The sequence below is a fragment of the Aricia agestis genome, chromosome 15, assembly GCF_905147365.1.
Source record: "Aricia agestis chromosome 15, ilAriAges1.1, whole genome shotgun sequence".
Taxonomy (NCBI): Eukaryota; Metazoa; Arthropoda; class Insecta; order Lepidoptera; family Lycaenidae; genus Aricia; species Aricia agestis.
The window spans coordinates 7,045,066-7,071,906 of NC_056420.1; the positions used below are offsets into that span (position 1 = coordinate 7,045,066).

Here is a 26,841-nt window from a genome sequence, read left to right on the forward strand (position 1 = left end):
TTCAGAGCTCTAGGAGCCGATCAGACCCATTACGTGCAGCATAGTCGCATGGAAAACATGGGCACTGATAAAGAGGAACAAGTGGTCGAAGGCTCATACTCTTACGTCGGTGATAACGGGCAAACGTATACTGTTCATTACGTAGCTGACTCTAATGGGTATAGAGCCAGCGGTGACCATTTACCAGTACCCCCACCGATTCCTGAAATTATTCAGAGGTAAGAACCATTTTTCTTTCAAAACTTTTTAATAGAGTTGGATTTCCTAAAGTAATCGTCGAATTTTTATTTAGAGCGATCCAATACAACTTAGCTGAAGAAGCAAGAAGGCCACCTAATCTCAAGCAATCCTGGGAAACCGAAAGTAAAGATTACGAAAATGATGAAACTAGCAATCGCTATACCATAACATCACTTCGTAATTTATTCACAGGAAGAACGCCTGAGGCATTTTCTTTAGGTTTTGCGCAGGGATCTAATTCGCAAAACAATTTAATACCTTCAGCTAGTTCTAACGTACCTGTAAAGGCGAGCTATGAAGTTATTGCTGATCAAAATAAACCAAAGAATAATGCACCGATTGCCCCACAAGTGACATTTTTGGCCACCCAGGGGGCTCATAATCCTTCTTCTCAATCACAACAAGTTGCGTCTAGAATTGTCTCTACCGAGAGACCAACAATGCCTCAAATAGTCAATTATGAGGCAGGTGTTAAAGAAACAGACCCGGATGCAAACAAAGGTCTCTGGCGGTGGCAATACGGATTAAATGGAAATGATAACACAAATCCTAACAAAAATACCATATCACGGTCATCCGGCGAAAAAGATGACGTCATTATTAATTTCACGGACATGACCCCAGAACAATATGCAAGAATGCTACACGCAGAAATATCGGGTCAACAAGCTACAGCAGATTCGTCTGTGTTTTTAGACAATTCAAACATAAATAACATTTATAGCCCTATCAACACTAATAACCAACCAAGTAATGAAATGGTTATCATAAAATCGAATAACAATGATCAAACTGAACCCCAAAAAGATTTCCTCAAAAGCGAACAAGCAAGTACAACAACATCAACAGAAATTCCTGCTTCGCCCACAACTACATTCCACGCTAATGAGTATTTCGATTCTTATCAAACAAAAAATGCAGATGAAATAGAACAAGCTAAAATTTATGCCAAAATAATAAGCAGCCAAAATTTTGTGCCAAAAAGTAGCATAGTTACACAGACATATAATATTGAAGATGTAGCCAACGACATTTATGTCGATATAGCAAAGAAAACCGCAACCACTGAAAAGACGTCGCTAGAAGAAGAAAAGGTCGCAAAAAGTGAAACAAAATACCCATATTTTGGTGGTACCTGGATAAATAACAATAACGAAAAAACAAGTTCAACAAATATTCCCGTCAGTAGTACTTCAGAAATGAGCATAAAAGTTACAGACGTAGAAAGTAACAAAAACGATTTTAAACCAGTAACAGTATTCGATAAGTATTACGAAACTACAACTAAGTCAAATATTCCTAGTGATGAGGAATCGTTAAATAAAAACATATTTTTGAGAAATCTTCTTAAGCCAAAAGCTAGTGAATATAAGAATGTAAATAAAATTTATAATGACCCACCAAAAGAGACATATATTTACGATAGCTACCAGATAGAACCGAAGGAAGAGAAAGCTCCTAAAATATTACAATATCAGCCGAGCCCACAAAACGAAATAAAATTTACTCAGAAAAAGCCTTTCGATATTAACGATGTCTTAAATTATGTAACACTGAAGAATCATTTTGAATCATCTAAAATGAGACCCAAAAATGTCGGTTCAGTTAGCTTAAGCCAGAATCACAATCACAAAGAGGTAAGACCTGTACGTTACATACCCAATATAGATGCTAAAGATAATGATGATACAGAGGAAGATTCTTACGATTCCTACCAAGTTAGAAACAATCAGCAAAAGGAGCTACATGGAGTCATTAAAAATTATAAAGTATTACAACGACAGAAGAATAATAACCACGCGAGCAATCACCACCCAGAATTAACGCACCGTAACATTAAGACTTTCCATAATTTAGGATTACCGCCTTTAGGAAGGGCCGGCCCGTCCCTAAAAAGCTACTTACCACCAACGTTTGTATAAGTCAAAAGCCTCATAAGACTGCATTTTGTATATATTGTGATTATAACAGCATTTATGCATTTACTAGTTTAAGAGAATAAAATAATGAATATCTTTTGTGACGAAGATTTTAATGATCAGTCTCTGGATAATAAATATTTATTTATTCATTCATTATCGCGGCAAAAATCAGCCCTTAAACGGAACTCATTGTCAGTCTACACGGAAACAGGGGGGATTGAAAAAAGGAACTAGAATGCAATTTTTAAAAGATTCATTATTACTGATGCAATTTTATGGTTAAGGTTTTCAAAAATCGTTTTGAACTCCATTTTATGCGCTAACAAAAGAAAGTTTTTTTAGACCGGTAAAGGGGTAGTATTTTGACGGTAGGCGATTACCACTGCCATAAAGCAAACTAAATACCAGAGAGGTTTCGACTTTCGACTTGGTAGCTTTAAGACTGTCATTTTTATGGTGTGTATTAGCGGGATGGCTGTTTAGAAGACTTGACAAGTCACTTGAACTTGACTTGACAAGACAAAAAAAAATGCCGTCTTCATACCCATACGGATGCCCGGATCGGCAATTTGTATGGGGACGGATTTTTTTGAGTTCCCAGCATTGTTCTCATAGAAAAAGTTGTTCATTTTGACGGTCTCATTTGATGGTTTCAAGGATAACGGTGTTTACACAAACACACTGTATACAAATATGGCCGGTCTTCGTCTAAAAAGACATACTTAATTTGAACATTTTTGCGTTAATTTTGTGAGTTCAACAATCATCCTGTTCCATGGGCATACCGTTAATGCACACCCTTATGACACACACAGGTCACCAAGCCTTATTTCTCGCCGGTTTTTTCCAAGCCCTTGGTATCCAGTGTAATAATTATATTACTTTATGGGTGTAACAATAGAATGTGAAAATAATCTATCGTCGTTGCGTGTCTGCATCAATAATTCACTATCATTACTGAAAGCGTAAAGAGATTTCTAAGAAAGTAAACATCTCGCTTTGCTAAGCAATGAATGTTCCTTGGGAGAGTAATTTTTATGTAAAAAGAAATGTATTTTAAATGTAGGTTAATGAATAAATTGTTATAAATAGTAATTATCGTTTTATTCCTAATCCAATTAAGACTTTGTTTATAACTAAGGGTGTAAAAGAAATAGTTTTCATATGAGTTTAGTTTTTTAATCAAGACTTGCAGGCTTGATATCGACACAGACGACAAGCTTGAGTTTACTTTGCAGATTGCCAATCTGTATTCACACTGGCAAATACGTCTCACAATATAAAATTGTTTTCTAATCTTCAAACAGTAAAAGGTGATTTGTTTTGTGTTCACAGAAGTGTATTTTATTTTTTCAAACCCTGAAAATAGGGAAATTAAAAGTTGATACATGTTTTTATTTACTGAATTAATATTAAGTTATACATTGTATACATCTCTAACATAAGAAACTTTAATTATATTATATTATCAATCAATTTTAACGATGAAACGTAGGAAAAACACAACTATTATAATAATAGAAACACTTTAACGTAATTTCACAAAATAAAAACTCAAACTGACTCCCTCCCTGCCTCACTTATGCAAAGTCTACACCTCCACATAAGCTAACATCAATTTCCTAAACCCTTTCTATCTACGAGTACAACCACTAATATCCTATCACTACATGTCATGATAGGGGACGATGTCATCACGACGATTAATTAGTGGAAAATGAACATCGCAGCGTTCGACATTTTCAATTACAGCTATCCGAAACAGAATGGGACATATTCTCGTGACTCGAATGTCGAGCGCTACAAAACGCGCACATAATTTTATTACAAAAATAATATATGATGATACTGATTCCATACTAATTTGTAACGTGGTAGAGCCATGCTTCGGCACGAATGGGCCGGCTCAACCGTAGAAATACCACGGGCTCACAGAAAACCGGCGTGAAACAGCGCTTGCGCCGTTTCGCCGAGTGAGTGAGTTTACCCCAGGCCCAATCCCCTACCCTATTCCCTTTCCTACCCTTCCCTATTCCCTTTCTCACCCTTCCCTATTCCCTCTTAAAAGGCCCGCAACGCACCTGCAGCTCTTTTGATGTTGCGAGTGTCCATGGGCGACGAAAGTTGCTTTCCATCAGGTGACCCGTTTGCTCGTTTGCCCCCTTATTACATTAAAAAACTAATATTATAAATGTAAAAATACGTCTATCTGTCACCTTAACTTAACGCTTCAACCGCTGGACCGATTCTGGTGAGGTATGGAGATATTTTGAGGCCAGGGAAATGTACAGCTGGAAGCGATAAAGGAATTTCTACGCAACATACAGAACTAGATGACGTGTTTATCACACGAGAACCGTACATTTTTGCAGGATAAAAAGTATCCTTATCCTTTCCTGGGACACAAAGTATTTCCATACCAAATTTTAGCTAGATCGGTTGAGTGATTGGGGCGTGAAGACGTAACAGAGTACAGACAAACAGACATACAAACTTTCACATTTAAAAAATATTAGTAAGCATGGATGTTCTGCTCTTTCTTTTTGACTGAAAATAGTTGTTACTACTCAAAAATGAAATAATTATTATTATTTCTCACGCGCGAGTAGGAAGCCCCTGTCGAAGCGACATTCTAGGCATTAGAATTAAGCCCCTGGATTACGCCTGGCCGTAGGGAATAGCCCTTAATGCAGTTAAAAACTACGCTCGAAATGCGCTCATCATGTCATTAGTAATTTGAATGCATTTCCGAGCGGTTTGGTAATGAAGTTTAGTCTCATTTTGAAGCATCAAATTTTGGGAAAGAAATTCAGCAAAAAAGTACAAATTACACATCAGAAAAATGTATAAGTGTGATTATTGTTTCGTCACAATATTATAATTTATATTGTATCGTAAAAAACTCACATTATCATCACCATGATACGAAATGAAAGCTGCTACTATTATCATAATTATTACGACTAGCATCACTCAAAATCATATTCCCTTTTTGTTGTAACTCGTAGTAAAACAAACTGCAAACACTTGTCTTTTTTTTTTTTTAATTAAATAAGGGGGCAAACGGGTCACCTGATGGTAAGCAACTACCGTCGCCCATGGACACTCGCAACATCAGAAGAGCTGCAGGTGCGTTGCCGGCCTTTTAAGAGGGAATACGCTCTTTTCTTGAAGGTTTGCAGGTCGTATCGGTCCGGAAATACTGCTGGTGACAGATCATTCCAGAGTTTTACAGTGCGCGGCAGAAAGTTACGCGAAAAACGCACTATGGAAGACTGCCACTCATCAAGGTGATGAGGATGGTATGTTTTTCGCGTGGGACGATAGCGAAAAGTTGCAGGTGGTATGATTCCGAACAATTCCTCAGAGCACTCCCCGTGATACAACCGATAGAGGATGCAGAGTGAAGCTACATCTCGGCGTAATTCCAGGGGGTCCAAGCTGTTTGAAACACTATGGCAGTCAACAATTCGAGCAGCCCTTCGTTGGATCGATCCAGAGGGCGCAGTTGGTATTTTGGCGCCCCTGCCCAGAGATGAGAACAATATTCCATGAGGCCGAACCTGCGCCTTGTAGAGTCTAATAGGACCTTTTGGAAATAATATGTGGACTAAATGTGATGAGTAGCTTAAATAATGTTCAAAGCCCACTGCAAGAAGCCTATTTCAAGATTCATATAGCAAAATAAATTATACTTTTATTCCCATAAAACTAGCCTATTTCATAATCTCAGAAGTAAGTGCGTGCGAATCGCTCTTTCGTTATTAGTAAAGTTTTGGTAAACAAATAGTTTCGGTAAGCCGGCTTTGGATAAACGGGGAACCCCCAATACGGGGGCTTGATTTACTCGTGTTCAACTTATCCTGGATTGACAGACTGACATGTTGTATGTAGTTATTTCAACAGGTGAGATTTCAAGGTTTTTCTTAAACAAGAACTTGGTCAAAATAGTTATTATTCATTTGACAGCTATCACATCTGCACTCATGCAGAAAGGTTTAGGGATTAGTGATTACGAACTTTAATGAAGATTTTCGAATCGACTGGTTCTTGTCAAAACTTTCATTCAATGAAAGTTAAGTTATAATCAAATGTATTTGAGAATGCCCAAAAAACATAACATGGAAATTACAGTCATAACAAAATCTACAAACATAGGTAGAGTTAAGTAGGGCTACTAAGATCAAACATGCAACTATTAAGACTTGTTTACACAAAAGAATCCGTTAACGAGGTCATAATATTTCTTATTAACCATAAGGTATCTCACAACAATTGAAATGGCCCAACTTCAAGCGGCAAACTTCGAAATGATGGCCATAAAACTGATACTTAATGTTTATAAATATTGTTAACTAGCTTTTATTTAGTAAGGAAATGGTTATTCTAAAGCCTATACATATTCGGAATGTCTTTCTGGATTCTTAATCTGAATTTTATATTATTAATTCAGTCTTGACTCTTATACACTATACAATATCAGTATTCTCTATGTAGAGAATGCTGATGATCAACGACCTCTGCGGCTCAGCGTATAAGCACGTTGGTAGCCCAAGCCGGGGGTCGCGGGTTCAAATCCCGTCTTCGCGACGGAACAAAAAAGTTTTCAAAGTTCCTGTGTCATGGATGTGTATAAATGTATTAAATATAATATTTCCGTTGTCTGGTACCCGTAACACATTACCCTTCAGGGCCAGACTGACGTGGTGTCAGGTGTGAAGCGTCCATAGATATTTTATTATTATATTGATTATGTAACCATTCTGGTTTTATAAGGTCAATCTGAAGCTTACGAGGTATCTTACTTTTGGATTTCAAATGTTATGGTCAGAGAGAAGAGATTTTTAATGGAATCATTTCTTAAAGGGGAATATTTTGTCATTTTACATGTAGGTAAAAATTCCCCTTTAAGAACCTTAATAAAAGTAAGGTCTAAAAGGGGTTCCTAACACCTAGGACGAAGACAGAGTTTTATAACTAGCTGGTTTTTAAGAAACTTGAGAGGTGTCAAGGGACACCCGGATGGAACGAAGTTATTTAAAAAAATGAAGAGTACCGCCACACCCCACCCAGCTAAAAAATCAAATTTCCCGCCATAGAGGAATGGTAGAATTTTAAATTTCCCGCCAGATGACGTCATCGCCACATCAACGCCCTCTGCCCCTACTTCGCAGATACAAAAAAAAGTGTCGATACAACTTTTTCCGTCTAGCCCCCTTTCGCAACGCGCGATAAGAAACTTCATTCTAAAAAAACCTTTTTACCCTTTAGATACAAAAAATCGAACCCCACAGGATGGTCAGATCATTTCTACATAACTATTTCCATATAAATAATGCATGTAAGTGTTTGTGGTGTTAAAGAAAAGGCGAAAAGAATCCTCAGATACTTTGATCTTCCATCGGCTGCATTAAAATTTACATATTTTCTGTCTCTAGGAGAGCATTCCCGTCTCTAGGTTGTTTACAATGTAGAGATTCCCTATCGATCGAGTTTAGGGTTGTCAAACAATAGAAAGAAATGCTGTAGTTCTTGAAATTCTACGTTAAATCCATAGTTAAGACCATAAAATGAAAAAAGCTGTGAGTTTTTTTTTACGTTTCTATGAGGTACCCCGTACCAGTATTGTTTATATTATAAAATGAAGACCTTTATCTACTGAAAAGTAATAATAATTTATAAAGGATATAATAATAATATTATGAATTATGATGTAACAAAACCAAATATTAGGACTATTAAATCGAGGAAACAGGACGAAGAAATATTTTTAATTAGAAGTAAGTAGACAGCCCAAACTAAAACAGAGATGTCTAAAAAAAAATCTTGCATCTGCAATCTATTTTGGTAAGTTGTATATAATAATTATTTATTTAAACAGATTTTGATACAGATTTTCCTTTTTAAGTTAATACAAGTAGAAGCTGACAACCCTACTGTGTTAAACTGGTTTATCCCGCAGCCTCGTCTAACTCTGTTTGGAGTGTGTATAAAAGTTGTCTCGCAAATACTAATATTGTTCCGTGATTGTCGCTCTATTGTTGGGCTTCAAATTTTTTTATAGAGATTTATTGTTCCGCTACAATCTACATGTTGCCGCCAGAGTAGACAGAACTAATAGTACCTCGACTTCAAACATACGGGCGAAAATACGCGAGTTGGGCGCGAGTGTCAATTTCAACATGTTTCACAATGCTTGGTAACGCCAGAGTAGACAGAGCATTAGTACAGCGGCCGGCCGATATAAAGTGCCTGACAGACGAACGAACTTAAAGTACGCGGGTATTAAGTTCGCGAACTTACTCGGCTCGCGTCGGTGACACACGAGAATCGCTTACACTGGATTACCATACCCCCAGGCTCGCGGCTCGCGGCGCGCGGGCCACGGCTCTTTGCTGACACACAGGCGATTAAGATCGTCGAGCCATAAGTCCGCGTACTTACTCGCACGTCTCTCACCCCCTTGATATATTACTACAAACGTATTTTCGAAATCTCTTCTAAGTTAGTTCTGTTTACTCTGTTGCCGCTTTGTTGTACATAAGAGTCCGTATACGAAATTTTGCCGATTTCGCTGATTAACAGACGTGATTTAACAGTTAAAATACAGTATTTCTATAAGTTTTAATGCACAACATGTAAGATCATTTCAATTATAATCTAATGTTGGAGCTAGATTTTTGTTTTTTTTTTTTAAGCATTTTTAAATAATCCAACTCAAACCCGCGACAGTTTTGTGATTTTTGCTGTAAAAGGTTTAGAATATCACCTGTTTATGGATTGTATTGATGTCTTAACGGTATGAAAAAATTAAAATGTACTGTTGAGAAAGTCGTCTATACAATGTTGGAATTACTTTTTACCACTTTAATATGAAATAGTTGAGTAAAAAAATATGTAACTCGGCAAAATTTCAGAGAAAATGGGCAAAGAATTGCTGTTAATTTCGGCAACTTGGAGCTGTAATTCATAAAAAGAAAACGACAGAAATAATCTATAGATAAAATTCTATCCAATTCGAGAAAAAATAAAAAAAATAAAAGCAAATTGTACCAAAAAACACGATTCAAAACAACCTAAATCTCACATTAGCCTTGCGGCGAGTAATATAATGTGATTGATGAATTTAGATTGTTTTGAATCGTTTTTTTGGCATAATTTGTTTTTTTTTTCTTTTTTCTCGAATTGGATAGAATTTTATCTATATAGATTATTTCTGTCGTTTTCTCCAAAATTTCGGCAAAATTTCGTATACGGTCTCTTAAAACCGTACATTTTTTCGTGACAAAAAGCATATGCTTAGAATACTTCTCACGAAACCGAAGTCACCACATGTTTCCCTATAAATTTTGAGGAGTTCCCTCGATTACTTATGGATACTTCATCAGATCACCACTTTTTGTATCTATAAAGAATCAGAAGTTCTCTCAGCACCTTCCGAACCACGGTATACCGTATACCTCGGTGCAAAATCTTACTTGTTGGTAGCATATGCTTAGAATACTTCTAACGAAACCGAAGTTACCACATGTTTCCCTATAAATTTTGAGGAGTTCCCTCGATTACTTATGGATCCTTCATCAGATCACCACTTTTGTGAATATAATACCAAATTAGGATGATACCCTACATACCAAAAGAAAATTTTTGAAAATCGGTTAACAAACGGCGGAGTAATCGTTGAACATAAAAAACGAACATAACATCTCCCCCATTTTGAAAGTCGGTTAAAATTGTAGCCTATGTGTTATTCTGATGTATAAGCTGTAAAGTTTCATTAAAATCCGTTCAGTAGTTTTTGCGTGAAAGAGTAACAAACATCCATACTTCCATACATCCAAACAAACTTTCGCCTTTATAATATTAGTAGGAAAGTAGGATATTATGTAGATTTTACTATATTTTACAGTCTCAAAATGTGGGGGCAATCTTTCACTGACGACTCACTTCAAAACTTAACACGAACAGTAATTGAAAAATACCAAACTGAAATCAGATACAATTTCAGCAGCAGCTGTTAAGGCTTAAAAAATTATTTAACAACTTTAGTCTGCTTAACTTGAGGACACACTACAATGTTTTCTTAAAAATTAGATTTAAAGTCTTGAAGAAAAATCATTACCTTATATCAAAAGTTGAGCGTTTTTCAAGAGTTATGTTCATGGGAAATTAGACCTTGGTATCTAGGGTTTGAGCACTAAAATCCTGTGAGGAGAACTTGTAGACGGCGTCTAAGTTTTCTCATAAAACGACGAGGCCTCGGTTAAGGATGTCTGACATTTTATATTTTCATAGCAGCGGAAAAGTGACGTTACCAATTTTCCATCAAATTATTAGGGTGTGTAGTTGCGATAAGTTCGAAATGTTTTAATAAAAATAAATTTTAATGCTTCTATTCATCATTTGAAATTCGAAAACAACTGTAAACAAGTATAATAATATTTAATAATTTATAGTTAACTAGATTTTTTTACCGTACCGAACCGTAGTCCGTACATTTTTCCAGGATAAAAAGTATCCTATGTCCTTTCCCGGGACTCAAAGTATCTCCATACCTTTCAACAGAATCAGCTCAATAGGTTTTTTTTTTATGAAATAAGGGGGCAAACGAGCAAACAGGTCACCTGATGGAAAGCAACTTCCGTCGCCCATGGATACTCGCAGCATCAGAAGAGCTGCAAGTGCGTTGCCGGCCTTTTAAGAGGGAATAGGGTAATAGGGGAGGGTAGGAAAGGGAAGGGAATAGTTGAGGGTAGGGGTTAGGGGATTGGGCCTCCGGTTAACTCACTCACTCGGCGAAACACAGCGCAAGCGCTGTTTCACGCCGGTTTTCTGTGAGAACGTGGTATTTATCCGGCCGAACCGGCCCATTCGTGCCGAAGCATGGCTCTCCCACGTTTAAAAGGTAAGTTTAGTTTTGTAATTAGAAAATATTAGTGGTCCTACGAAGCTCTACAACGCGGCGCGGCGCTCGTAGCCTTATCGTAGCAAATATTTATCTACTCCAATTTTTGTTTTTTATGCCTCAATTTATACTACCTATATAATACTATAATAATATGTTTTTACTTTTTATATATATTAAATGTATTATAAGTTATAACTGTCTGCCTATTTGTCCGTCTGTTACCTCTTCACGCCCAAACCTCTGAACTGATTTCGCTGAAATTTGGCATGGAGATATTTCGAGTCCTAGGAAAGGATATAAGATGAGTTTTATCCCGAAAAATGTACGGTTCCCACGCGATAAACGAATTATGGCGCCACGGAGTTATGGACATCCTCTAGCAGCTAGCTTCTAATATTTTCTGGATTTAAAATTTTAATTAAATGAGTATTTAAGATTATTAACTAAATATAATAACCTAGCTTATCTTAATATATATATTTCTTGTGTGCGTGTGTATGTGACTGAACTCCTCCTAAACGACTGGACCAATTTTGATGAAATTTTTTGTGTGTGTTCGTGGAGATTCGAGAATGGTTTAGATTTACAGTTTGGTCTACTGGAAAATGTTTTTTCAATTAATTTCTTATTTATAAGGAGTTGTTGATTTTGGAATGTTTTACATTAGATCCGGCGGACGGCGCTATCATCGCATTCAATATTATTCTATTTCAATTTTAGTTTGTCCTGACAGATGGTGCTACGATTAATTTGAAAAAAAATTTGTTATTCAATTCATGTGCTGATTAAAATATTAAATAAATAACACATAGGCTACAATTTTAACCGACTTTCAAAATGGGGGAGGTGTTATGTTCGTTTTCTTATATTCAACGATTACTCCGCCGTTTGTTAACCGATTTTCAAAATTTTTCTTTTGGTATATAGGGTATCATCCCAATTTGGTATTATATTCAGAAAAGTGGTGATCTGATGAAGGATCCATAAGTAATCGAGGGAACTCCTCAAAACTTATAGGGAAACATATGGCGACTTCGGTTTCGTGAGAAGTATTCTAAGCATATGCTACCAACAAGTAAGATTTTGCACCGAGATATACCTGGTATACCGTGGTTCGGAAGGTGCTGAGAGAATTCCTGATTCTTTATAGATACAAGTTTGGGAGTTTCGGCGTTGTTTTAAGAACAGAAAGCATATGCTACTATGCAAATTACATTCTTCATCATCATCATCATCATCATCATCATCATCATCATCATCATCACTACCATATTATACCATTTCATAGTCTTTTAGATCGAGACTCGAGTTTGTCAAGCGATAATTAAAAAAAATCTATATCTACCTAATATTATAAACCTGAAGAGTATGTTTGCTTGAACGCGTCAATCTCAGAAACTACAGGTCCGATTTAAAAACTTATCTCAGTGTTAGATAGATCATTTATCGAGTAAGACTCATCATTTATCGAGAAGGTTATATTATATTATTACTCTAAGACTAATACGACAGAAGAAACTCAGGAAAATGTGGGAAAAACGGGGGAAATATTTTTTATGGGAAAATGTAGCTACGGATTCTGTAAAATTTCTAATTTACGCGGGCAAAGCCGCGCGGGACATCTAGTAATATATAAAATAATAGTAAAAATCTATCAATTCTGAGAAATATACTTATCAGTAGGTGTTTGTTCAGATGCTTCCAGATGCATCTTCGCATGTAAAGAGACATTTTGGAGCCATTTTCCTACGTAATTTAAAAAGTCTAGACCGATATTTTACCTATACACAAGATGTATAGCGGTGTAAAAATGCTAACGAGCATAAAAGCAGTCGGTCGCAGCTGGCGCACGCATTAGTATGTTGATGAGCCAATCCCGATACTAACGTGATTTACACTGCCCGTAGGGGTGCCACAAGGCCCCAAGCCGAAGCTGAGGGCTTTGAAACGAAAAATTCTTATACGTGGGAGAGCCATGCTTCGGCACGAATGGGCCGGCTCGACCGGAGGAATACCACGATCTCACATAAAACCGGCGTGAAACAGCGCTTGCGCTGTGTTTCACCGAGTGAGTGAGTTTACCTGAGGCCCAATCCCCTACCCTATTCCCTTCCCTACCCTCCCCTATTCCCTTCCCTTCCCATCCCTACCTTCCCTATTACCCTGTTCCCTCTTAAAAGGCCGGCAACGCACCTGCAGCTCTTCTGATGCTGCGAGTGTACATGGGCGACGGAAGTTGCTTTCCATCAGGTGACCCGTTTGCTCGTTTGCTCCCTTATTTCATAAAAAAATAGCCGGTTCCGAGGTCTTTTGATAGGAGGATATAAGTATAGACATGGATTATGTGCGGCAGCGTCCTAGGACTCCTAGGATTGCGGCAGAGTTCGTAGATAGGAGCGGCAAAATTAAAGTGGCCTCTCATTACTCATAAAAAATATAAATCCGGCCCTGTATCTATTCCATTTCACTAGCGTTCAAAACAATCAACAACGCTGATGCAAAGATTAACCTTAGAAATCGGGCATACCTATTTCAGATTGACTGCAAGTTTCAATGTTAACTTTTGATCATAAATTCTTGTATATGTCGTAGGATGATTTGATAAATCCGTGTTTTCGCGAAATCCCTAGAATTTTCGCGAAAACACGGATTTATCAAATCATCCTACGACATCGTAGGATGATTTGATAAATCGAATTTTCGCGAAAATTCTAGGGATTTCGCGAAAACACGGATTTATCAAATCATCCTACGACATATACAAAGTGTAACAAAAATAAGTGATAATACTTTAGTGTGTATATGTGTTCCTTATAGAGAGTACACTGTGAAAGTAGCAGCGCTGAAAGACCAAAATTTTTTTTCACTTTTGTATAGGAAAACTCGTGACGTTCGGGCGCTTGCCTATACAAAAGTGAAAAAAAAAATTCGTCTTTCTAGAGCTGCTACCTTCACAGTGAACTCTCTACAAGGAACACGTACACACCCTAAAGTATTATCACTTACTTTTGTTACACCCTGTATAGACCAATGTCCAAGCTAAGATGTTTTAATCAAGGACAACGCAATATAAATATACTTCTCTGAGTGAAAGTATAATATAGATTGGTTCATAGAATATTATAAAGGCTGTCCGTCGGTAATCCGCTGAACCAATTTTGAAGAAATTGCTATCATAAAAAGGATTGGAAAATGACATACGATTTTACTGGGCAAGATTGTATAATTTCCGTTCGACAAAAGTCATGTATTCTTTATATTTTTTTAAATTATTATTTATTAATCAGTCTCAGGAAAAAAGTACCTACAAGAGTGGCAGCCCTGGTCAAAAAAAGCTGTTCCCAACTTTTCGCAGTTTCCTTCGGATTGGTTGTCAGTGCACAGCGGTGACCACGTCGATATAATTGATAGGACATGATATTAATACCCTGGCCCCGGGGGCGTGAAATATATGGACCCTACTGTAAGAAGTGTCGATTCTCATAATATTTAGTTGCTCCGGATCTTGTTATAACATTATTTTGATCTCTTTTTACCGACTTCCAAAAAGGAGGAGGTTATACGTTCGGCTGTATGTATCTTTTTTTTTTTTTTAGGTGCAAGCATTATAGAAGTTATTCTCTTAGTTGACGCATGTCAGTAAAATCCAAAGTTGCGGCCTGTCCACATCTCCACGGCACGACGTCGTCAACGTGGAACGGTGCGGTAACGTGACAACTGGCACGGTACGTTGTCGTGACGTGAAAATTTACGTCAACGTAACGTGAAAATGCACGTAAGTCGTCAAGGAGTAGCAACATTTTACGTCTTTTTTTTTCTTAAATCTCTCTCTTCGTCTTCTTAACAATAGCAGAAGCATATTGTGCAGTCCATATTTAGTCTAGATAAGTAGTGAAGAATGTAGCAGTTTTACAAGGCATGGTGTTGCTACACCGTGGTCCGTGACCGTCATCAGATTTTTTGTACATACTTAGCTGTAAATTAATAATCTTCTTAATTTCTACCCAATAATATATAAGCCCTTTCATTAGACGTGTTAAATAGTTTAAGAATTAAGAAAAGAAGTAAAAACCTATTATGAAAGCAAAAAAGACTACTGAGTGCGACACCTATCGATCAAATCCGTAAACTTGCGTTTCTTAAACTTCGTAAACTCAAACTAAGCGCTCTCTGTTGGTGATGATAAAAACGAGAATGTTAAGTTGCTTGTTACCATCCTAAATAGTTTTAAGTAACGCCGATAGATGGCGTTGTCAATTTTGTATTTAGCTATCGTCCTAATTTTTTTAAAGATTTTCCTCAGTATCAATCTAAATAATATTATAATATTGTGATTAAATATTATTATTATGAAAAGCTTTTACGGAAAGATGCATTGCTGTGATATATCAAACTTTACCTTTGGTTGTACCCTGACAAAATTAATTATATTAGGTACTGTACAGTTCACTAATAACTTGTATTATATTTTTTAAACATTTCGGTCACTACTCATTTTGTATTCTCAGGATTTATCAATTGACTGGTCCTAATACGTTTTTAAGGGCTTCCTTTGTGAGCAAGATGAGCTATTAAGATAAGAAGCAGGTCTTTCACTCTGACCTGTGGGCGCTACAAAAGCTTACTTTATGTGCTCTTCTCAAAGGATCCTTCCTACTTCCTAGCTAACGCCTACAAGTAGTATTTTATCATGCAATGGTAATATCGTAATACGTACTTACTTATATCTTACGGTAAGAGTACTTAAAATTATAAGATAAAAATATAATTCTAAGTTCTAACAGTTTAATATAAAAAGAAATAACCCTCATGGCAGTCGGGTAAATTTATTATATTATATTTAGTATAATAAGTTAGAAAGTATAAAATAATAATGATAATATTATTATTGTATCGATCTTATAAGACTTTAGAAAACTGCAACAATGGCACCCTTGATTATAAGTATATACTTAATCAAAGCATGGCACTATTATAATATTACCAGCTATTTGACCGAGCTTTGCTGGGTATACGATAAAACACGAATAAAATGTAATTTTCTAAAGAAAAAATTGCTCGTTTAAATATACAAAGATAAAGGGTTTGCTAAATGCTAACCGTTCTGCAATTATGATCTGACTAATCACTCAGTTTTATGAGGCTATCATTAAGCTTTACTGTCATTCAGTCGAATTGCAGCTATAAATGGTCACAGCCACGGGGGACATGAGTCATGACTCATGAGTAGTAATGAGTCTGCATGAGTCATGTCACTCATAAGTCATAACCTAAACCTCTAAAATCTCAGGACCTATCCCATCTCCCGACATCAATTTCTGTCTGCGCGCCGCAATGGCGCCCGTCAAATAGGCCGCGCTCACTTTCGATTGCAGCTGTTTGTTCATATTTTAGTAGGCTCTGCTATAAATTATAATGCTGGCTTCTCACGGCGCGGCGCGGGCTAGCTCGAGCAGGCGCGTCCGATCCGATTAAAGCCTTCAAAGGCGCGGCGTGGCGCGGCTCGAGGGGCTCCTGATATTACGCGCAGTGAGAACGGGTAGCGTGAACTCGCCTTTTGGCTCGTAGTCGCTCGTACAAATCGGCTCGGAGCGGCGCGGCTCGTGATATTACACGCAGTGAGAAGCCAGCATAAGCTACAGCTGAACTCAAGCTACCTATAGCTTACCTGTGATCCAGTGCTGAACTCGTCGGCCGGCTGCTCGCGCGCGAATCGCTCGAACTTGAAGCTATTGGAGCGGTATAGCTCGTTGTCGTCGCGCGACCGGCGACCGCGACAGAAGCGACGAGTTATCGACGTGTGCCTGGAAATTTAGTAATGACATGTCACAGAGATGTTTTAACAACGATTCAGAATAAGGATTCTCATACATACAGGACATGGACCAAAAATACATATAAGTACTTAATATATTTTGATCCCTGGCAAAAATAGTCCAATATTTTTGGGTATCAATGTCAACTAATAGGGAAGATGCACAATATAGACTAAATCCGATTTATATGATGCGACAACAATGTAAAAACCGGCCAAGGGCGTGTCGGCCAGGCGCATATAGGATTCCGTATAGTACCGCTCGTACCGCTAATATAATTTTTGATTGGCCATGAGTTCATGACAGAAGATTTATAACGGGTTATCTATACTTAATATTATTATTATTATATTATTATTATTATTATGATTGTGTTAAGCACTCCTTGCTCACGGGCAATTAATCCCGAACCTTTGGAAGGCATGCGTGGGGCCGAAGCCAACACGTAGAGGCCCCGTAACACAGTTTTAATCTAAATGTAATGTGACACTAGCCGGCGACTCTCCCTGTCCGCACTATGGCAGTACGCTGTACGCCCAAGGAGAGCCAGCGGCCAGTGTAGGACTATTGCAAGGAATGGAAAATTAAAATGAGACCGGGCTATGGGGGTGAGGTGCTAGTGGACTGGGTAACCGGGAGCTATGGAAGGACTATGGCGTCTGCCGATACAACGTGGAAATATGTATCATAAAGTTGGCAGACGGTGACTCGCCAACTCTTTGAATGGGCCCCTCGAAATGTTCTTAGTTAGGCTAGTTACAGTTCATATAAGACTACTGTTTTGTATTGCCAGGTCAACATCATTTTAACTGTTCTGTGTTTTTCTTGTTTTTTTTTTTTTCTGGTAATGTAGTGTGGTGTAATGTCCATAGTTCATGAATAAATGTTTTATTATTATTATTATTATTATTATTAAATGGTCGCACGCACGGTGCACCGAGGCTCCAACATTGACAGAGCGGCTAGAGGCAGGAGAGGTGTCGTTGGACTTTAAACGCCGATCATTTGCACCCTCAGAGGGTCCCATCACGTCGCCCACTCGCCACTTACGCTTCACATCCTCCCTCCGAGCCGAAGCTCTCGCGACTCCACTCTGACCGGCCGCTTAAGGCAAGGCAGAGGTGGGGCCTGATTCTCCGTCAGTGTTCACTCCAGCCGGCCAGTGAAGGCAAGCCGGAGATGGAGAACAGGGGCTTCCCTGGGAGCACTCGGGTACGTGGGGTCGCTACTCCCCAACAGCTCGCAACAAGCTGCCCTGCGGGCTTATTATTATTATTATATTATAATTCTGCAGAGTTTGTTTGTTTGTTTGTTTGAACGCGCTAATCTCAGGAACTACTGGTCCGATTTGAAAAATTCTTTTACTGTTGAATGGCCCATTGATTGAGGAAGGCTATAGGCTATATTTTATCACGCTAAGACTAATAGTAGCGAAGAAATAGAGGAAAATGTGGAAAAAACGGGGGAAATTATATGAAAGGGCTTATTTGAACGCGCTAATCTCAGGAACTACTGGTCCGATTTGAATAATTCTTTTAGTGTTAGATAGCCCATTGATTGAGGAAGGCTATAGGCTATACTTTATTACGCTAAAACTAATAAGAGCGAATAAATAGAGGAAAATGTGTAAAAAACGGAAATTATATGAAAGGGCTTATTTGAACGCGCTAATCTCAGAAACTACTGGTCCGATTTGAAAATTTCTTTCAGTGTTAGATAGACCATTTATTGAGAAAGTCTACTCATAGGTTATATTTTATTACGCTAAGACTAATAGGAGCGAATAAATAGAGGAAAATGTTGAAAAAACGGGGAAATTATATGAAACGGCTTATTTGAACGCGCTAATCTCAGAAACTACTGGTCCGATTTGAAAAATTCTTTCAGTGTTAGATAGCCCATTTATCGAGGAAGGCTATAGGCTATATTTTATCACGCTAAGACTAATAAAAGAAAAGAAATAGAGGAAAATGTGTAAAATACGGAGGGAAATTATTTGAAATTGCTTATTATCTTAAGAACTACTGGAGCAATTTTTATGTTATTTGCCAAACATGAAGAATAGACCACGTAAAGGGACAAAGGCTATTTTTTTGCGGAAAAATGTACGGTCGCGTGAATTTCCTAAATTACGCAAGGAAAGCTGCGCAGTACATCTACAATATATAATAAAATCGTAGGAAAGTCAATTCTGTACATTGAATATTTTTGTACAATAAATAATACTTGGGATGTGATCTGCTATGCTAACGCAGACGAAGTCGCGGGCAACGGCTAGTAAGTTATAAGTTATAACTTATACACTAATAACGACATCATGTCAGTTACGTTCAAAGGAATTTGAACGAAAAGTTCCTTTATACTTCGCCGAATACATTTTTTTAGTTGATCGACTACACTTTTCACATTTCTAGAAGCAACCCTTTAGCTGGTAGAAGGGAGGGGGGGGGGCAGGGGGGACGACACTGGACTCTTAACAATTTTTTCCACTTTAATACTTAATATTTCATAATTTCACAAATGGATCCCTAAATGAGATTATGATCTATGAATACTTGTAATATTTTTTAAAACTTATCTAACGTCACCCCACACGGTGGGGTGGGCGCGAAAAAAAATTCATCCCCGCTTGGTCCCATAAAAAAATTAAGGTTTTATGTAAGTAAGTATACCATTTTGTCGGCACCATTAATATGTGCATTTATTCCGATTTACAGCTTTGTAGGTCCTATAGTCTCTGAGGAAAACCGCGGACAGACAGACAGACGGACAGCGGGGCTAAAATGGTAACATTTAGCAATTCCTCTCAATCAATTCAGCAAATGAACTGTCAAAACTGTCAAATTAAATTAATATACTAGCCGTTAAAACCATGTTTAAACAACACTGCATCTTCCGTATTTTTTCTGCCACCATTTTATCATTTTATTTTATTCCAACAACTATGAAACACGATTAAACAGTTCCTACTTCCTACTTGCTATTTTGCCTCTGAAAAGGCTTAAATGTTAAAACGTGTCTGCAAAAACAAAACATTTGCGCCAACAATGCTCACGGCAACTAAGCTGCTGAAACAAACGTACAGATTTAGCTTTAACACATCAACATAGCCTTTATGTCCATAGTATAAGGTCGACTTCCCTGAGAATCCGAGGTAAAATAAGAACGGAACAAAGAAAAGCGGAAGGATTCTCAAGCGTAATTTCACGTTTAACGTTCTAAGCTGAGTAAAAAGTTTTAAAGAATATATTTTGATAAAGATTTTCTTCTTATGTAAGGAATAATAATTGCAAGTTTACAAATTACACCGATCCTTACAACAATTTTAAGATTACATTATAATGAATATCCTTAGATAAATGATAGGTCTCGCGCTCGCGCTACGAGCCTACGACCGCGCGTCGCGTCGAGCGCGCGCGCGAGACCAATCATTCATCTAAGTGAATATCATTCAACTATTATTGTACTATTATCTATTCTGTGCTATTATATTATTACTTATGTAGAAAGAAGCCTGTAAGAAAAAGCATAGATATCGTGACATTGAGCTATAAGTAAAGTGCTCCCAAAGTGATAATGCGCATAGAAATTTTCGTAATTTTCCGGCAGCGACGTAGAGGCGCCTGTCGTTGCTTGGACGTTACCATGGAAACGCCGCGATGGCTCCCCGGTGAGATTTTGCCACCGGCTATATGATATTTACTTCTATTTCCTTTGAACAAGGTGCAAAATGCAAGTTTGATAAATTCGGGTGTTTCCGTGATTACGACAATTAGCGAAGATTTCCATGCGCATTATTAATTTGGGAGTAAGTACTACGCACTAAGATCACAATTTATAAATCCTATAGGCCATAACTCATTAGTAAATACATAGTAAGTAAATACTACTAACTACGAACGCGCAAAATAAAATCCTACAGAAACCCTACATTTTCCGACGATGAAAATAGTAATGCGTCCTTCCCTATTGTCTACAGTCTATAGACACTCCACGTTATAGCTGTTATATCATGTAAAATCGACCCCCCCCAAGTTTGAGAGCTTTTTCGATGCCTAGCTAAATACAAATAAACACTTTTAAGAAACCTTTCTTTACCATTCCACCAAACCTTAGACTTTTCTTTCCTTATGATATTAATTTTGATTATTTACATAATCTATGTGTTACATATAAAACTCTACTTCCTAAAGCTTTCGTCATACGTCACTCTGTATGCACTATACAGGATGTATCATTAAGTCATGACGCATTTTCACCGCATTACTGTCTAGACTCAAGTTGCACGTAATTCATGTAGCGGTCACAGAAAATACTAGAACAGAGAAGCTAGACTTTGTTGAAATTAAGTATGTGGAGTGTAGACTCAAATACAAAATGTTTTTGAGTAATGAGTGTACAGTATACACACACTACTTTTGATACTAGTCCATTCTTTATCATTTATATTAATACGAGCTTTTGCCCGCGGCTTCGCTTGCGTTAAGAAGTATTATTATATATAAATTTTCATCCCCTATTTGAACCCCTTGGAGGTGGAATTGATCAAAATCCTTTCTTAGCGGATGCCTACGTCATATCATCTACCTGCATGTGCGTCCAGTGGTTTGGGCTGTGCGTTGATAGATCACCATGTCAGTCAGTCACCTTTGAGACATATATATATATATATATATATATATATATATATATATATATATATATATATATATATATATATATATATATATATATATATATATATATATATATATATATATATATATATATATATATATATATATATATATATATATATATATATATATAATATATATATAGATTTATTATCTATCAATATAAAAATTAAAACATATTTTCGTCGGGGGGGATCCTGACCCCTAGTGTTATGTTTTATGTAATGTGGAACTTGTTTCATTGATTTTAGAATTCAAAATTATTATAACTTAATTATTTCTAAAAATGCGAATGGGCCAGCCCGCTGCATGTTGTTGCTAAAAAAAGAGTGAGGATGTAGGGCCATATATCCCCATCTATAATCCCATTAAAAGGCCAAGTGTAATATCAAATATTTGTTTTACTGTTGCAGCCCGTTGATTTAGTAATGAGTGACTAGAGAGACTCTTACAAACACATACTTTAAAAAAAAGGTAGAACACCTTATTACAAATGTGCAAATCATAATGGGAGCTGTGCCACAGTTTTAACTAGTACAGCTCCCGACGCTTACTACTGAATTTGTACTGAAACAGTGCCTTATTTTATAAGCTTTTAAATGTTACATAATATGATTTGAAAGAAATAAATTAAGGTAAAAGCACTAATGGCAGACGCTTTAAGGAAACATAAAACATTTGAATGTTATAAAATATATATTTATGAAAATAGAGGATTGATAAATTCTTCCATGTCTTCAGTAACTCTTACAAAATAAAACTATTATAATTATTCTCTGACAAATCAATAAAAAATATATATTATTGGTATTTTTGTAAACTTAGTCATAACAACTAACAGATGACATCACAGAAAACGAACATCACTAACAGTAGACACCAATATGAACTAATAGTTGACATAGAACATTACATTTTTCCTATTATTAGGTCTTTATTTGCCGTTTTTTTTAAAGATTTCATTTACTTCATCATAGTAACTACATGCATATGAAATATTATCCACGTTGTCTCCAGATTCTATCCATTCATCTTCCATGCTGAAACTATCTTTCCTCTTATTTTTATTTTTCATATTTTTTCCTAGTAAATTTATTTTCAGTCTTTAGTATCCATGCTTTTCTTGCCTCTTCTTTTTTCTTCTTTGTTTTCTCAGCTCTCCTTTTACTGCTAAAAAACTAAAGCAATCGATTTTTAGATATGTCCATTTTTAGTACTTCTAATTTGTTAGTTTGTTGATAGAATTATATTTTCAGAGAATAGTGGTGATATTTGCAGTAGAATAAACTACAAAATAACTTTAGTATTTATTGCAAAACTAAAAGATGAGATCCATCATCATCTATTAGGTTTTTTACATTTTCAAGAACTAATAGTAGACATCCTTTATATTGTTAGGGAAAATGGAAAAAAATCATAAATAAACATTAATTAGTGTATACAACATGACCATTAATCCAATGAAATCAATAGTAATTACAAAAAATCAAATAAATGTATTCAAAGTTTACGTGCAACTTTTCGCCTTCCTTAACCTATTTGCTAAGAAATTGCCGAGCGCGTGTTGACGTGGTCACATTATTTACGAAAACTGATCCCATTTTAAAATTTTGTTCCCGGAGGCGTCCCAAATATATTTTTTTACATCAACAGATAGTTTGAAAAGCTTATAAAATTTAAAGTGTTGAGAAAAAATTAGAGTAATTCTTATTTTTATGGTATTTTTGTCGTAAGTGTCATCTATTAGTTCCGAGTCTACTATTAGTGCTTTTACCTTATTATTATTATATTACCCTAGTGAACATAATGGCAAATAGCAACATGCTTGAACTATAATATAACTACTGCAAAGTTATACGAGGCAACGCTCTCACATCACAAGTCACAATATAGACTGCTGGTTTCAATCCTCCAACTCCCAAAACCTCTTAAAACCAAGGTCGATAGGACAGAACACATGATGGAAAGCAACTTCCGGCGCCATCAGCATCCGGCAGCATCAGAGCTGCAGGTGCGTTGCCGGCCTTTTAAGAGGGAATAGCGTAATAGGGGAGAGTAGGGAAGATAATAGGGGAGGGTAGGGAAGGAAATAGGAGAGGGTAGGGAAGGGAAAAGGGGATTGGGCCTCCGGTAAACTCACTCACTCGGCGAAACACAGCGCAAGCGCTGTTTCACGCCGGTTTTCTGTGAAAACGTGGTATTTCTCCGGTTGAGCCGGCCCATTCGTGCCGAAGCATGGCTCTCCCACGTCAAAGTGGAGAGAACTGCACGGTCTTAAGGTACGCTTGCTTCTATATCAACTTGCCCAATGTTAAGACATTGGAAGACCTGAAAACGAACAAAACGACAGATAAAATGTGGCCCGACTTTGAACAATTCTGCCCGGGCAAAGCGAAAGAGATACTTGGCGTCTCAAAAGGAGTTCTACAAAATGCCAAAGACCCCTCTTGGTGGAATGATAGCATTAAGGAATAAATAAAATCTAAGAAAAACGGTTTCAAGATCTAGCAGAAATCAAATCTGGATGAAGACCGCACCACAAATACAACACTTAAGAACATCGTGAAATGCTTGAAGGCAGTAGCTCAGTCCCGAGCTGCGGCAAATGCGAAATCCTATGAAGGGTTGGGAAAGGCAAAAGATACAAACACCACATATGGCTGCTGTTAAGCATATTCGTGTTTCATTCCACATAAAATCGGATTTTGAGTTAATAATGCAGTTTTGTTCTTTACAACATAAGGTTAACGACAGTGAAATCCATTTTTTGAAAACCAACTGTAGCATATTCTAGAGTACAAAAATGGGTAATGCCTATTCCTGTAAGTGAGGTTTTGTATAGAGCATTTATGTATTATGTTTCTAAAATGATTTGCGCTTAAACCGCTGAACCGATTTTGATAAAATTTTGTATGCAGATACTTTGAATCAATTAAAATGACATTAAATACTTTTTTCCCGGAAAATGTAAAAATGAATTTGGCTTATGATATCGATAGAGTACATGTAGATATTACATAAGGTTTTGGAGAAGGACATAGGATAATATTTTTTATCATGGAAAAAGTTCGGTTTTCACGCAATAAACTTTATTAATTTGCGTTTAAACTGCTGAACCGATTTTGATTAAATTAAGTTAATGTAGAAATAATTAGTTTATCACGTGCAGAGTTGGGCAAAAAGTAATTAGTAATTTTAATCAGATTACAAATTAATCTGATTAAAATTACTAATAATAATATGTATAAAATGTATTCTAATTTTAGTTTGCAATTAGATTAATAATTTAATTAGACTAACGAGTATATTATGTCCAATGCTGGTAATCATAATAAATAAAAACCGGCTAAGTGCGAGTTGGACTCGCCCATGAAGGATTCCGCAGCAGCAATAAGGTTAATTTCTATGAAATAAAAAGGTTTTTGATTTATTTTTATATTTTAGTTGATTTAATGAAAGGTAAATTAAGGTTTACCATTTATGACGTATAAAAAAACTACTTGCTAGATCTCGTTCAAACCAATTTTCGTTGGTAGTTTTTATAGTAATGAACATAATATATATATTTTTTTTAATTTAAATCTTAATTACTTTAAAAGTTGGACACATTGGAAGAGTCTCTCTCGCAAACTATTCAGGTTACAAAGAAATTATATTAGAAACCTCAATATGATTTTTGAAGACCTATCCATATAATATACCCCACACGAATAGACAAAAAAAAGTTTTTGTTTCAGTTGTACCTAGGGGAAATCCCTAAATTTTTTGATACCTAATTTTTCAATTTTTGTATCAAAATCTTAATGCGGTTCACAGACTACATCTAGGTACTTACCAAGTTTCAATAGTATAGCTCTTATGGTTTCGGAGAAAAGTGGCTGTGACATACGGACGGACAGACAGACAGACATGACGAATCTATAAGGGTTCCGTTTTTTGCCATTTGGCTACGGAACCCTAAAAACTCCCACACCGGTTTCGGTGGCGGTGGCCGGTTTCAATAAAACCAGGCCAGTTACGCAGGAGTAATATCATAGTGCCCAAGTGTGTACGCAATACATAAGATCTTTCTGCGGGAAGGGAAGAAGAAGCGGGAACTCTCTGTCTTTTCCCGAGACATAACGTATATCTGCATACCAAATATCATCAAAATCCATTGTAGCGGTATAAGCAGAAATCATTTTATTTAACGCCTGGGATCCGTACATTTTTCCGAGATAAAAAGGATTGTATGGCCTTTTCCGGGACTCAAAGTATCTCCATACCAAGTTTCATTAAAATTTGTTCAGCGACTTAGGCGCAAAATAGGAAACTTTATAACACGGTAACCGTTCATTTTTCAAGACAATAATTATCTTATGTCCTTTCAGGAGAGTCAAAGTATGTGCACACCAATTTTCATCAAAATCGGTTCAGCGGTATAGGCGCAAATTATTTTTGTTTATCATACGGGTACCGTACCTTTTTCCCGGATGTAAAGTATCCTATGTCCTTTCCCGACACATAACGTACCTACATACCAAATATCATTGAAATCCATGTAGCGGTATAAGCAGAAATCATTTTTATTGAATGCCTGGGAACCGTACATTTTTTTCGGAATAAAAAGGATCCTATGTCCTTTTCAGGGACTCAAAGTATCTCCATACCAAATTTCGGAAAAATCGGTTCAGCGGTGTGGGCGTGACGAGGTCATTTTATATAATAGGACATTAATGTTATATGTAATAAGCCCTATAGCAATATAGCATTAACCATTTTTATACTTTTTCTCTTAAAAACGAATGTAAAATTAATTTCTTTTTTCATAATCATAATCTACGCATTTCAACAAGAAAAATGATACCGCACAATAATTTTTTTTTGCTTAAAATAAGCAGAAAATAAAGATTATTCCAAAAAAACTTAAAACGCCGATTACTCAAAACTATGTGGGATGACACACCAATGCTTAACAGCATCCATATAAGGTTGCAGGTCAGCGACAAAGGCAAACTCTTGATGTCAAACGTAATAAATACATGGATACCCAAGGGGCACTACTAACATCAAACAAAGACATCACAGAAATGTGGAAGGTGGGTAAGGTATATTATGATCTCCGACTTTTAATGGAAAAGCACCGCACTAATAAAGAAAACCTACATCTCCTTTTAATAGACCTCGAAAAGGCTTTCAACAGGGTACCACGAAACCTGGTTTGGCAGTCCTTAAGAGCACATGGTTATATTATGGTACCCCGGAGCATTACTCACTGATAGTCTAGGACATGTACACCA

At 36.7% G+C, this 26,841-nt stretch overlaps 1 protein-coding gene across 1 annotated transcript in view; it reads right to left on the reverse strand.

The window, feature by feature from the left end:
• LOC121734039 (serine/arginine repetitive matrix protein 1) overlaps nt 1–26,841 on the reverse strand; it is a 225,029-nt gene that overhangs the window by 194,122 nt on the left and 4,066 nt on the right. The window contains exon 2 of the mRNA XM_042124441.1: nt 16,739–16,874. Coding sequence (XP_041980375.1) covers nt 16,739–16,874 — 136 coding nt within the window. The remainder of the gene's footprint in view (nt 1–16,738; nt 16,875–26,841) is intronic.